The sequence below is a fragment of the Hyperolius riggenbachi genome, chromosome 7, assembly GCF_040937935.1.
Source record: "Hyperolius riggenbachi isolate aHypRig1 chromosome 7, aHypRig1.pri, whole genome shotgun sequence".
Lineage (NCBI taxonomy): Eukaryota > Metazoa > Chordata > Amphibia > Anura > Hyperoliidae > Hyperolius > Hyperolius riggenbachi.
The window spans coordinates 30,108,438-30,122,819 of record NC_090652.1 but is presented as its reverse complement, the minus strand read 5'-3'; the positions used below and the strand labels follow the sequence as shown (position 1 = coordinate 30,122,819).

The 14,382-nt window shown below is 47.5% G+C and overlaps 2 protein-coding genes across 4 annotated transcripts in view; one reads left to right on the top strand and one right to left on the bottom strand.

Moving 5' to 3' along the window:
- GDPD3 (glycerophosphodiester phosphodiesterase domain containing 3) overlaps positions 1 to 11,707 on the top strand; it is a 36,082-nt gene extending 24,375 nt beyond the window's left edge. For both annotated transcript variants that reach the window (XM_068243822.1, XM_068243823.1), the window contains exons 8-11: positions 22 to 155; positions 1,463 to 1,522; positions 10,624 to 10,675; positions 11,436 to 11,707. In XM_068243822.1, coding sequence (XP_068099923.1) covers positions 22 to 155; positions 1,463 to 1,522; positions 10,624 to 10,675; positions 11,436 to 11,621 — 432 coding nt within the window. In that variant the 3' untranslated portion in view covers positions 11,622 to 11,707. The remainder of the gene's footprint in view (positions 1 to 21; positions 156 to 1,462; positions 1,523 to 10,623; positions 10,676 to 11,435) is intronic.
- The window catches only part of LOC137524213 (T-box-containing protein TBX6L-like), a 32,764-nt gene continuing 28,699 nt past the window's right edge, over positions 10,318 to 14,382 (bottom strand). For both annotated transcript variants that reach the window (XM_068243820.1, XM_068243821.1), the window contains one exon: positions 10,318 to 12,771. In XM_068243820.1, the coding sequence (XP_068099921.1) occupies positions 12,555 to 12,771 (217 nt within the window). In that variant the 3' untranslated portion in view covers positions 10,318 to 12,554. The remainder of the gene's footprint in view (positions 12,772 to 14,382) is intronic.

Genomic DNA, 14,382 nt, shown 5'->3' with positions numbered 1-14,382 from the left:
CCTCTGTGTTCTCTCCTCCAGAACCCGGACATGCCTGTGATGTTCACACCCCGTCGGGGCATCCTCCTCCTCATCCTCTACTACACCGGCCTCCTTCCCTTCGTTCCACTGTCAGAGTCCGTGGTGGAAACCTACATGCCATCCATTATCAACAGGTCAGTCTTCCCATAGATCTGCCTCTGAGTGTTGGTGGAATTGCATTCTGTCTGCTGTGGATACTCTAGATCAGGGGTCTCAAACTTAATTTACCTGGGGGCCGCAGGAGGCAAAGTCAGGATGAGGCTGGGCCGCATAAGAAATTTCACAATCGCAGCGCATCGCCGCCTCTGCCCACCCCTCTTACTCTTCCTTCACAGAGAGGGGCGGGGAGAGGCGGCGATCCGTGCGCCGATTGACGTCAGGAGGGGCAGAGCTGAAGCCGAAAGCTCTGTCCCTTCCAGGAAATGCTGGTGGATTGCCCCCCCCGGGCGATTTGGGAGCTCTGCAGCCCTCGTTTAGCGGCGGGGATGTGGCGGATTACTTGGGAGCACTTAAGCAAACTATAAGGAAGCTTTTGCCGGCAAGGGCCACAAAATATTGTATCGAGGGCCGCAAATGGCCCGCGGGCCGCGAGTTTGAGACCCCTGCAAGATGGACTGTTTCTTGTTCACTGGTCAGTCTGTAGCTTGACTATCTGCTTCACTTCTCTCCATCCTCTGGTTAACTCTGTCTGGTCTTTCTTCATCCTCTGGTTCTCTCAGCAGTCCTCATCCTCTGGTCCCTCCCTCAGTACTCTTCATCATCTGGTCCCTCCCTCAGCACTCTTCATCCTCTGGTCCCTCCCTTAGCACTCTTCTTTATCTGGTCCCTCCCTCAGCACTCTTCGTCCTTCTTTTGGCACTCTTCATCCTCTGGTCCTTTTCTCAGCACTATTCATCCTCTGGTCCTTCCCACAGCAGTCTTTATCATCTGGTCCTTCTCTAAGCACTCTTCATCCTCTGGTCCCTCCCTCAGCAATTTTCATCCTCTGGCCCTTCTCTCAGCTATCTTCATCATCTGGTCCATCTTTCGGCACTCTTCATCCTCTGGTCCTTCTCACAGCAGGCTTCATCCTCTGGTCCTTCTCTCAGCACTCTTCATCCTCTGGTCCTCCTCTCAGCACTCTTCATCCTCTGGTCCTCCTCTCAGCAGTCTTCATCCTCTGGTCCTCCTCTCAGCAGTCTTCATCCTCTGGTCCTTCTCTTAGCAATCTTCATCCTCTGGTCCTTCCCTCAGCACTCTTAATCATCTGGTCCTTCTCTCAGCAATCTTCATCCTCTGGTCCTTCCCTCAGCACTCAGCACTCTTAATCATCTGGTCATTCTCTCAGCACTCTTCATCCTCTGGTCCTTCTCTCAGCACTCTTCTTCCTCTGCTTTTCCTAGCAGTCCTTACCCTCTGCTCAGCTTCTGGCTTTATAGCGTTAACAGAAGTCTCTTTGCAGGACGTATTTCCCAGGAAACTCACTCATGAGGAACCGCTTCCTGGTCAAGCTGCAGGACAAGTAAGTGTTGTCCCTACTTTCTGCTGGAAAGAGTAATCGAGTTTATATTTTCCTTAGATGTAGGTTGTGGAGGGGCAGCTTCCTATAAAGCTGGGAAGGGTGTGGCATCGTATCACCAGACCTCCCAACTGGTTAAAGTGGTTTTGCCAATAGAATAGGAAATTCAACCTAAATTCAAGGAAGTATAAACTAATCTTTGCAGTTGCTTTTGGCAAGCTCTGATTTGTAATGAGTTTCAAGTGTGACCGTGCAAGACAAACCTTCTGGAGATCTTATCTGAACAGAGGGTATGGTTGACATGTAAGCAGGGCCATAACTAGAGGGAGCAGAACCTGTGTGTGTGTGTGTGTGTGGGGGGGGGGGGGGGGGTGCAGAGCTGTTTTGAGGCCCTACTACTAACCTTCCCTTCCACAGATACAGGGTTCCATTCCATCCTCCACATCAGGTGTTTTTGTGGCTACACTTGTTATGAGTGTGAAACTCATGATGGCAGTGACTGCAAGCCAGATAACTAGAGATTAAGGTGTTGGGGAGGTTGTGGGCCCTGTGGCGCCTCTTAGTCTAATAGCAATCAGTGTGTGACGGCTGGGGTGGGAGGGATGGAGGGGCGCACTTTGGTGTCTCAGCCTTGGGTGCTGGAGGACCTTGTCCCGGCTCTTGGCACCAATGCTGTGAAGGACATCCTTCCCCCTCCACCCTTGTTTTAGGTAGACAGAAGTGCCCCCCAACCCCCCTTATCTGGAAGCCAGAGGTGGCCCCCAGAGGTAATTCACCTCTCTAGGCTCCACAGTCACCGTCTCTATGATTCCAGTGACGTCTGAACATTCAGGAACATACGTGATCCAGCAAACATGGACTGTGTTCTCTTCTAATGGATGGCAATCATCTGCAAACCTTGTATGGGAAGTATCAGAACATTGGGAGTAGGGGAGGGTAATGTTTAGTAAAGCATTGGGCTGCAGTAATGCTCTGGACCTGCAGTGAGAGCCTTTTATTTTTAATTAATATTTTGTCAAATCCTGTTTAAATGCGGCCATTTTGTGTTTACTGTGATTCAGGCCCGGATTTACCTCACTGGAGCTTATAGACACAGACTTCCTGGCACCTTAGACTTCACCCACCATGAACCTACAAATCCCCGCCAAAATGTGCTGGCTGTCACTTCATCCTTACTTCCCTTCCCATCACAGGTAGCAACAGGTGCCCCTTAGTATTAGGTAGCTATAAGTATCCTCAATATTAAGTAGCTAGCAGTGCTCTCAAGTATTAGGTAGCTAGTGGAACCTCAGTATTAAAGAGAACCCGAGGCGGGGTTCTTACAACGCAATCCCCATACAGAGGCTGGGTCTGCCTATAGAGCCCAGCCTCTGTTGCTATTTTGCTTCCCCCAAAGCCCCCCCTGTGCGCTGTGAGGCCCCATAAAACACAGCCGCGCTATGCGGCTGTGTTTACCTCACTAATGTCAGTCTCCGCTCTCCCCTGCCTCCTGAATCGCTCCAGTCCCCGCCCACATCCCTTCCCTCCAATCAGCAGGGAGGGAAGGGATGTGGGCGGGGCCCGGAGCGATTCAGGAGGCGGGGAGAGCGGAGACTGACATTAGAGAGATAAACACAGCCCGCTGCGACACGCTGCGTGTCACCAGCGCGGCTGTGATTTATGGGGTCTCACAGCGCGCAGGGGGGGCTTTGGAGGAAGCTATATAGCAACAGAGGCTGGGCTCTATAGGCAGACCCAGCCTCTGTATGGGGATTGAGTTGTAAGAACCCCGCCTCAGGTGCTCTTTAAGTAGCTAAAGGTGACTGAAGGGAGCGTTTGTTAGTGGAATGCCAAGAGCAGGGTGAGTAATCCCTCATTTAAACTCTCATCAGGACTGCATAGAGGAGGGAGGGCGGCACTCAGGAAGGGGAGTGAGCCGCCCTTCCATCATCAGGCGCCTGTAGGCATGTGCCTACAGTGCCTTATGGTAAATCCGGCCCTGCCGTGATTGGTTCACAGTGATCACCGGGTAAGGAGTCAATGAAACTGACACCTTACCGATAAGAGGAAGCTTGGCTTTCACACAACAGCTGAGCTTACTTCCTCCAGTGAGCGGGTATCGGCTCCGGACCGCAGGAATCCGCGATGTACAATCTAAATTGCTTCAGAACTAGAGAACCGCAGATGCGGCCAGAGGAGTAACTAGAAACCACTGGGCCCCCCTGCAAAACTTTGGATGGGGCCCCCTCCCCCCACTTCCGCACAGGTAAACTAAGAACCAATGTTATTTAATTGGCTAGGGCACACTTGAATGTATTTTCCCCATGCAGATAAAAGCAGCAGGGAAGCACTGCAGGCATTTTCTCTATAAATTACATTAGCTTCTGTGATAAAACGTGCATCTCACACATACAGACACACATGGCGGGCAGAAAACTGAATAGGGACTGTCTACAAATCTTCGTCTGCAAACCTTTGTATGACTCCATATCAGTGGCTGAGCAGATGCAGTCATTAAAACAATTGTGCAGAGAGCAGAAAGGTTTTCTCTCCATGCCCTTAGTCAGTCTCTCAGAAAATAAATTCTCCCCCCACAGGGCCCCCTGAGGCTCCATCCCTTGCAGGGCCTATTGTTACGCCCACGGATGCAATGTAGATTCTACCTTAACATCAAAGGGAGAGGGATATGGAGGCTGCCATATTTATTTCCTTTTAAGCAATATCAGTTGCCTGGAATTATGTTGATCCTCTGCCTCTAATACGTTTAGCCGTAGCCCTTGAACAAGCATGCATCAGATCAGGTGTTTCTGGCTGACTGGATTAGCTGCATGCTTGTTTCTGGTGTGATTCAGACACAACTGCAGCCAAATAGATCAGCAGGGCTGCCAGGCAACTGGCATTGTTTACAAAGAAATAAATATGGCAGCCTCCATATACCTCTCACTTCAGGTTTCCTATAAGAGAAAGTCGAATCTAGGATTTCCATATTACTTTAGTAGATAAGAACACAAGGATGATTTCATTAATTTCCGCAATAACAGTTTTTGAGTTTATGATCACATTAAAAGGATGGTAAATGTTAATTATTCAGAAGGTTTCATGGAAATTATTCAGCCATGTTATAAAAGGCTTCGTTCTTCTCTTCCCCTCAAAAAAAAAAGAAAAAGAAAAGATGTTTGGAAAGTATCAGTGGAACATTCCGTACATTAGCAGGACATTGGCTGAAGCCTATTGCTGGGCAGGGAGAGAGAGAATTACCGTCTATTATTGAGAGAATCGAGGCTTCTGCAGATAGAGCCACGAGCAGAGGAAAGTATGCCAGTGTTTTTTACTCTAAGGTACTGTGGCTGGATAGTGTACTGGATAAGGGCTCTGCCTCTGACACAGGAGACCTGGGTTCAAATCTCGGCTCTGCCTGTTCAGTAAGCCAGCACCTATTCAGCAGGTGACCTTGGGCAAGACTCCATAACACTGCTACTGCCTATAGAGGGCGCCCTAGTGGCTGCAGCTCTGGCGCTTTGAGTCCACCCCGAGGAAAGCTTGATATAAATGTTCTGTGTAAATTTAGGACACAGATCTACAACAATACACAGCGCATTATAACATGACATTATTTACTTAAAGAGAACCTGTACTGAGTAAAAATATTTAAAATAAACACATGAGGTAACTTCAAATGAACATTACATAGTTACCTTGCCATCAGTTCCTCTCAGAAGCTCCCCATTTTCTTCTGACAATAATCCCTTCCAGTTCTGACAATATTTTGTCAGATCTGAAATATATCAGTTGCTGTCAGTAAAATATCAGTTGCTGTCAGTTATAGCTGAGAGGAAAACTGATGTACCAGGTAATGTCCATGTTTCCCTATGGCTCAAGTGGGCGATGTTACAGTTTAACTGTGTGCTGACCAGAACGCTGTTATGGGTAATGGCCATTTTCAAAATGGAGGACGGAAAATTCACTTGATCACAGTGAACAAAGAGGACGTGGGACAGGAAAGAGACACTAAAGAGTAGACTACATGGAAGATAAGTATGACTTGTGTATGTTTATTTTGACTTTTAATTTTCAGTTCAGGTTTTCTTTAAAGGACAACTGTAACGAGAGGGATATGGAGGCTACCATACATATTTCCTTTTAAGCAATACCAGTTGCCTGGCAGCCCTGCTGATCTATTTGGCTGCAGTAGTAACTGAATCACACCAGGAACAAGCATGCAGCTAATCTTGTCAGATCTGACAATAATGACAAAAACATCTGATCTGCCTCAAGCTTGTTCAGGGGCTGTGGATAAAAGTATTAGAGGCAGAGATCAGCAGGACAGCCAGACAACTGGTATCGCATTAAAGGAAATAAATATGGCAGCCTCCATACCCCTCATATTACAGTTGTCCTTTAACAAAGTGAAAATGCAAAAGTAGTGTGTGAAAATTAAGTACACCCTTACGAGTCCCAGTGAATTAAGAATAAAGGTGGCCATACACTTAGCAATGTTTCTCATCAATATCGGGAAGGTTTGATCTCTGTAGGCCGTGTTACTAACATCATGTGACTCGAGGACTTTTATTGTGTTCATTATATCTGTCTGTTATAGGAATTGTTATTAACCACTTGAGGACTGCATTGATTAACCCCCCTAAAGACCAGGCACATTATTGTGAAAATGGCCACTGCAGCTTTAATGGCCCATACTCACGAGGGACTTTTGTCGCCTCAACACACGGCGCGCGCGTGTTGCGGCGACAGGTCGCTCGTGAGTATGGGCCGCCGCACGCGCGCGCACCCCGAACTGTCGCCCGCCGCTCATGTCGCCATGCGATTGAAAGTTTCAATCGCATGGCGACAGTCGCCGCCGCACCTCCCCCGCAACTGTCGCTAGTCCGCGTGAGTACGCGGACTAGCGACAGCAACCTCCATTGTATCATATGGAGCTTCCGGCGGGGGGAGGAGGAACGTCGGCGACACCTTCCGCCTCGCCGCTGGTCCCTCTTCCGCGTGTGTACGCGGAGGGACCTGGAGAGAAGCTGTCGCCGGCCTGTCGCCCACACGCTCACGTGTGCTGGCGACAGGCAACTTCTGCAGCCCGTGAGTACGGGCCATTAGGCCAAGCTGCAGGGCCGCACAGCACACAAGTGATTCCCCGCCCCCTCCCCTTTTCTCCCCGCCAACAGAGTTCTATGTTGGTAGAGTCTGATGGCCCCCCCCCCCCCCCCCCGGATGTTTATTTGTTTATTTATTGTTAGATAAATGTCCTCCCTTTCCCCGCTGGCCAATCCCCGTGATCAGCTGTCATAGGCTGTCCCCAGTACATCGCTGCTGCCGATCGCAGCGCTGTACATGTAAATAGATGGCGATCACGCCGTCTAACAGTCTCTCGAGCGGCTATTTCTGCTCGGAGACTGAAGAGGGGGCGGAGCTTCGCCCTCCGAGCAGTAGATGCGCGCGCAGCGTGCGCGCAATCTCATGCAAATTAGAGCCCCAGGACTTGATGCCAATTGGCGTTAGGCGGTCGGCAAGTAGTTAAAGGACACCCGAGGTGACGTGTGACATGATGAGATAGACATGTGTATGTACAGTGCCTAGCACACAAATAACTAGGCTGTGTTCCTTTTTTTCTTTCTTTGCTTGAAAGAGTTAAACATCAGATATGCAAATGACAGGTTCTGTTGGACTGGGTCAGACTATAGCATAACCCTCACTGATAAGGAATTACAGCAACAGAACAATTTCCTGTCAGTAAATGGCTTATGAGAGCAGGAAAGAGATAAAAAGGGTCAATAATTGATAGATTTTAGCTCTGACATACTTCAATGAAGGTGTCATTGAGCAGAGACAATGAAACAGTAAAAACTTAAAAACTAGATTTAATTATAAAATAAAACTGTGGGATAGCTAAACAAAAGGGTCATGTTTAGGAGGAGGAGGATAGATATAATTGTTTTTCTCATCAGTAAATGTTCACCTCGGATGTCCTTTAAAAGCTACAAGAAAAGCTAAAAGAAAAGACTGAAAATGTTTCAGTGGCTCAAAGTCCAGACCTCAACCCAGTGGAAATACCATTACCGTCTTTTGCCCAATAGAATTCCCTAGTGAGTAATTGTATGCATAGAGCAGGAGCCTTTGTTATGCATTTTCAACACGTGGCTAGTCCGGTAACTGGTAAGAGGCTCTGACATTGCTGTATCTGATAGGAAAGCTGTGGAATAGCCGTGTGTTGCACGTTGAAGAAGTCCTTGTTACTGTTTTTGCACACATTGATTTAGCATGTGACACATCTGAGAGCTTCTGCTAGGAACACTGGAATGGATGCATGTTTCATGAAGTTGGCCATTAACCTTTACAATATATAGAGATGAGCTACAGGGGTTACTTATTAACAAAACTGTGTTTTGTAATGTTAACCAGTCCTGAATTTTGCTATATATAAATATAAATATATATATATATATATATATATATAATATGCCCCTGTGTGCTTCACTTGCTGATCAGGGGCGTATAAATACGCATTGTTAACTTACCACCTCCGTTCGTGGTCGCCGCACCATTTTTTTGGTTGCCTTTGTCACAGTCCAGCCGTTCCATGATCGGTAAATGGAAAACAGCTGTTCCCAAACCCGATCACAGCGCCTGTGATGAATGTCAGCTGGCGTGAGCGAGATTCAGGCTCTCATTCACAAAACTGAAAGTAAACAGTTACCCACACAAGTTCCAGTCTACTGTTTCCTGTGTACTTGGGAAATAAGCATGGAGCCATCTTGTGGCCAAAAAGTAAAATACACCTGTGGTTTGGAAGTGGTTAATGTCCTTTTAACCACTGCTGCGCAGCAGCGCCGTAGAGGAGATCGGCGATCCCCGGCCTCTGATTGGCCGGGGATCGCCGGCATCTGATAGGCTGAAGCCTATCTGAGGTGGCGCAGGACGGATTTCCGTCCTGCGCCGCTCACAGGGGTAGGGAGGGAAGGGGGCCAGAAAGCGCTGCGGAGGGGGGCTTTGAAGAGCCCCCGCAAGTGCAAACAGCCGGCGATGATCAGACCCCCCAGCAGGACATCCCCCTAGTGGGGAAAAAAGGGGGGAAGTCTGATCGCCCTGCCTGCTATCTGATCTGTGCTGCAGGCTGAAGAGCCCCCGCAACACAGATCAGCAAAACCACCCGAAACCCGGAAGTGGTTAAAATCAAAACCAGCAAGTTCTGAAAAGCAATCATGTTGATTGTTGTAAATGATAAGTATGACTATTAGAACTGAACTTTTCAAATGAAAGTCCTGCATTGTGTGGCTGTGCTTGTCTGCAGCTGTGCACCCATCCAAACCAACAGGAGGCCTCCATCGCCTGGCTAGTTTACTCTAAGGGTGCATACACACATCAGACTATGGTCTTTGGAAAATGAAAGATCACAGACCAATCTTACCACCCTTCATGTAGTATGAGAGCCATACTCTACACAGTCTATTCTATGGAGCTGAACTCCACATCAGATACAAATCTTGGCAAGATGCTGCACACACAGATGCTGTACAGACACAAAAGATCAGTATCTGCAAAAGATCTGTTCCTGCCAAAGATCCATTCCTGCAAATTGCATTCATAGTCTATGAGATCTGCAGATCATCATACACACCTTGTTTAACTGACATTCATCTGCAGATCAAGCAATTATCTGCAGATCTGAAAATCCATCCTGGTGGATCTGATCTGCAGATGAATGTCAGTTAAACAAGGTGTGTATGATGATCTGCAGATCTCATAGACTATCATTGCAATTTGCAGGAACGGATCTTTGGCAGGAACGGATCTTTGGCAGGAACAGATCTTTTGCAGATACTGATCTTTTGTGTCTGTACAGCATCTTTGTGTGCAGCATCTTGCAAAGATTTTTTTCTGATGTGGAGTTCAGCTCCATAGAAAAGACTGTGAAGGTATGGCTCTCATACTACATGAAGGGTGGTAAGATTGGTCTGTGATCTTTCATTTTCCAAAGACTATAGTCTGATGTGTGTATGAGCCTTTAAGGTCTGAAGCCTGATACACACATGCAATTTTGATTGACCAATTTTACCACCTCCATGTAGGTTGAGAGCTTACCTACGCACTCTGTTCATAGTATTCAGGATCTGTTGGCCCTCGTACTACATGGGGGTAAAATTGGTCAGGTACTGGCCAATAAAAATTGGATGTGTGTATACACCATTACTTCTTGTGACGACCAAGTCCCACCTCCTCATGTAAACACATGGCTTCTACTATAATGCAGGGCTGATGAGAATTGTAGTCAGAAATCTATTGTTTTTTCTTGACGATTAGTTGAGCTTGAAGACTGCATTCGTTTCACTAAATGTCTCTCTTTAGCTTGGAGACATTCCTATTATGTAAAGCAGCAGAAAAAAAGGAGACCCATGTAGGAAATATGACATTTATATACATAGTACAGCATTGTTATAATATTACACATATTTACATGTAGAGATTCCAGAATTACTCCTGAATACAGGGATTGTCACAGTGACCCATTTTATTACACGTTGTATCTTGGTCCTCCGTACTCCATCCGGGCCAACATGGTCCCAGGGGGCGTAGCTTAACTATCCCGCCCCCAAATTCAGTAGCCCCCCCCCCCATGGAGCTATGTGTGGGCTGTCCACAACCTTCCCCCCCCCCCCCCCAATGTTTTTGTAGCTCACAAAATCACCCCCCCCCCCCCCGACTCTTCCAGAGTAGCGGAAGTGAAGAGGACCTGTCCCGATGCCGAAAAGAGGTACAGTATGATGCTCTGTTGCTTTACTACTTTGCTCCCCAGGACCGCCCCCCCCCCCCCCAGCTGTGTTACTCCATTACCTGGGGCCTAAATTAGGAGTTGCTTTTAATTCCCAGAGATAAGATTAGATGTAGTCAGTAGTATGCAAATAATTCCAGTGTTATTTCATGTAAATCCTACGCTGCTTGGAAATGAGTCAATGAAAATCTACAGGAAGTGTACTTGATTGGTCCGTTTTAAAACTGCATACAATGTGCATGGAAGCTGGGATAATGAGCCTGTCGCTGGCCAGCTGAAGTGGGAAGGGGTTGCTATGGATGACATGAGTTGCGCTGTAGCTAAGCCGGACCATGTTCTCTTCTTACAGGTTAATGATGAGGAAGAGCCTCTTCCAGCACCTGGAGGCCCGCGGGATCCAGGTAACGCCACCTTATACATGCCACGCCCCCTCACACACTGAGGGCGTCACTTTATACATGCCACGGCCCCATCACACACTGAGGGCGTCGCCTTATACATGCCACGCCCCGTCACACACTGAGGGCGTCACCTTATGCATGCCACGCCCCGTCACACACTGAGGGCGTCACTTTATACATGCCACGCCCCATCACACACTGAGGGCATCGCCTTATACATGCCACACCCCGTCACACACTGAGTGCATCACCTTATACATGCCACGCCCCCATCACACACCGAGGGTGGCCCAGACAGTGGGAGGTGTTAAAGAAGGGGGATGGGTGGCGTGGATAGTGAGGAGCACAGTATTGGGGGACAATGGGCGGCACAGGAATAGGTGGCATGGACAATGAGCAGGACACATTATAGGGGGCACGGGGGGGGGGCGCACAAGGATGGAAAACAATGAGCAGGTACAGAGGGGGATGGGTGTCATGGATAGGGCACATGAGGAGGGCACAATACGGGGGGACCAATGGATGGGTGGGGGGATAAGTGATGGTGGGACACAGTGGAGGATTTGTGGCATGGGTAGTGAGGAGGGCACAGTTTAGAGGGCATCACTTTAGGATTCCTGGTCAAGCTGAAAGCAGTACTGTCCTCCTCCTGTAACCAGAGATAAGGCAGGAAATAAAGATGGCTGTCCCTGTAACCCCCTCTCTGCAGGTTCCCTTATAAGTGATGTGAGTCTCACAGGTTCTCTTGTGCCCCCTACAGGTCTACCTCTGGGTGTTAAACAAGGAATCCGATTTCCAAAGAGCCTTTGACTGCGGAGCAACTGGAGTTATGACGGACTTCCCCTCCAAGCTACACACCTTCCTACAGCAGTACGAGGGCGGGCAGAGGGCGCGGGGCCCCCAACAGCAGGGCGGCGCTGCAGGCGAACAACCGCAGCAATACTGAAGATGTGACGTTACATATCGCTGCTGTGTGTGTTCTGTATATATCAGTTCAATAAATGGCTGCTAGTTTTTCAGTTAAAGTGTCAAGAGAGTTTCCCAGCTTTTTGTACCTGTTCCCCTCCCCCTCTGCACAAGGTAAATACAGCATATAGGAGACTATGAACAAAAAACAGATATAAAATAACAAATCTCGTAAAATCACCTTTTCATGACCACATCAAAAATCAGCATAACTCAGCTAAACTGAAACTGGTGACAGGACTAATCTAGTTTAGGGGAGTCAGCAGGAAATCTAGGGAAATTTCACTAACTTGATTGGGTGGCCGGCACCCCCTCTAACTGCTGGGTTTTAGATAGGTTGTAATAAGCCACGCCCACACTATTCAGCCAACACTTAGCACTGTAGAGGGTACTGTGATTGGAGAACTGTTCCCTATGAGGTTTCCTGCTGGGTCCCCTAAAGTAGGCTAGAGCCCTGGTGACTTTGGAGTAATATAGACAATTCTTATAGCGGACCTGTTGGCCTGTTTATAAGCAGAGAGGATGCTGGGATAGCCTAAAAGGTGGTAGCATCCATGGACCAATCAGTCTTCTCACCACGTGCAATCTTTGTCCCACTCCACTTTTCATTCGAGGTGGGCATGGTGAATGCTGTTTTGTCTTTCCCAACTCTGTCCTGCCACTCTGACCTTTTCCCGACTCTGTCCTGCCACTCTGACCTTTACCCGTTAGCTCGGCAGATGGTTCTCTCAGTCTGGGTCATACCACAGTGCACGGGGGGTGCCCAGATCTCACCAGTCTTCTCTGCTCTGTTGGCATTCTGCCATTGTTACATCACAGGTAAATCAGTGCTAGTGTCTATCCCACATCACGTTGCTGCAGGGCTCCCCTGTCAGGGAGTGGTACGGTCTCCTCCTTGGACATGCCCCCAGGATCAGAGCCCCCTGGAGGTGAGCTGTGGGGACAGGTACCAGGGTGGGCCGCACATCTGCTGGAAGAGTTGCGGGTGCAGCCCGGGGTGGGTATAGCTCATTCTGAGTGGCGGAGAAGTCCAGGAGCTAAGGTAGTAAGGCGTAGTCGGGGGGATGGGTGGCAGAGGCGGCATCGGTGGGGGGTATGGAGCCAGGCCAGAATGGAGGGACTGTGCAAATCTGTCAGAAAGAGGAGAAAACCGTTACAAGACCACCACTTAATATCTGAAGCGTGCCTTACATTCTTATAGCAAATAAACTTTTGCCTTCTTGAAGCAAGCCTGTGAGTTTAACCACGTGACCACTGCAGGTGGTGTTCCCCTTATGGACCAGAGCAATATTTACATTTCATTCACCAAAAACGTTATTACTTCTTACTGTATATACTCGAATACAAGTCGACCTTGTGTATAAGTCGAGTCCAATATTAAACCATCTTAAGCTGGAATTTGTTATTGACTCAAGTATAAGTCTACCCAGCAAAGTTAATGGCTGCACTTGGAGCTCAGGAGGGGTTAATGACTGCACTGCATACAGTATTGCAGCCATTAACCCCTCCTGTCACTTAAGTGCAGCTAATACCTCCTTCAGGCCCCCAAGTGCTGCAATTATTCATTCCCTTTTATGCAGCCCAGTATTTCCCCCCCTGCTACTTTCCTTGTTAATTGTTATGACCAGGGCATTCAGACCTGTGTTTTCCTGGTATTTCCTTTCCTCAAAGTATCACTTACCACTGGGTAAATTGCTGCAAATGGGAGTGTCACTATTAGTACACACATTACTCAGTGTCTTCAGTGCTGCCCGTGACTCGTGTATAAGCCGACCGCTATAATTTTTCTAAATGAAACATTTCATAAACTACATTTCTAGACTTATACTCGAGCATATAAATATCTTGTTTTTTTCGCCACCAATTAGGCCTTTTTTTTTATTTGGTGGTACTTTTTCTAAGATTTATTTTATTCTATATGAATTTTAATGGGAATAATGAGAAAAAAATTGAAAACAATTATTATTTTTCAGTTTTTAGCCATTATAGTTTTAAAATAAAATGTGCTACTGTGAATAAAACCCACACATTTTATTTGTCCATTTGTCCCGGTTATTACAACATTTAAATTCTGTCCCTAGTACGTGTGGCGCCAATATTTTAATTGGAAACAAAGGTATATTTTTTCAGTTTTATTCCATTACACTATATTGCTAATTACAAGCCCTTATTTTCAAAAATAACAGTAAGATACCCTCATGACATACTATTTAAAACAGTCCCTAAGGTAACGATTGATGTATTTTTTTTTTTAAATGTCACACTTTTTTTTAGGAAGGGGTGGGTGGGGAAAGGGTTAATTCATGGTGGATTTATTTTTGTTTACTCTTTTTACTTTTTGGCCACTAGATGTCCCCCCACTCAATTCCTATGTACTGTGAACAGTACACAGGAAGTGCTGTGTGTGTGGTTTTATTCGTCAATGACCACCGGCATCAAACTGATCATTGATCACAGGCACTTTGATCGTTGAATAGGAACGCATGTTCCCATTCACTGATTTGTGTACTAACGGCAGCGATAAGAACGTGCACAGGTGCACGCGTGGAGGGGCAATTGCGGTGAGGTACATATATCTACACCCCCGAAGCTGAAGTCTCAAGGGGCGGAGATATACTGTAGCTGGCGCAAGAAGTGGTTAATTGAGTCAGAAGTTAGATACTTACCTCCTCCAGAGGCTTCCCAGAGCATCGCTTCTTGCCGGGACCCTCAGTAAGCTCGCAGCTGCGCTCCCATACGTG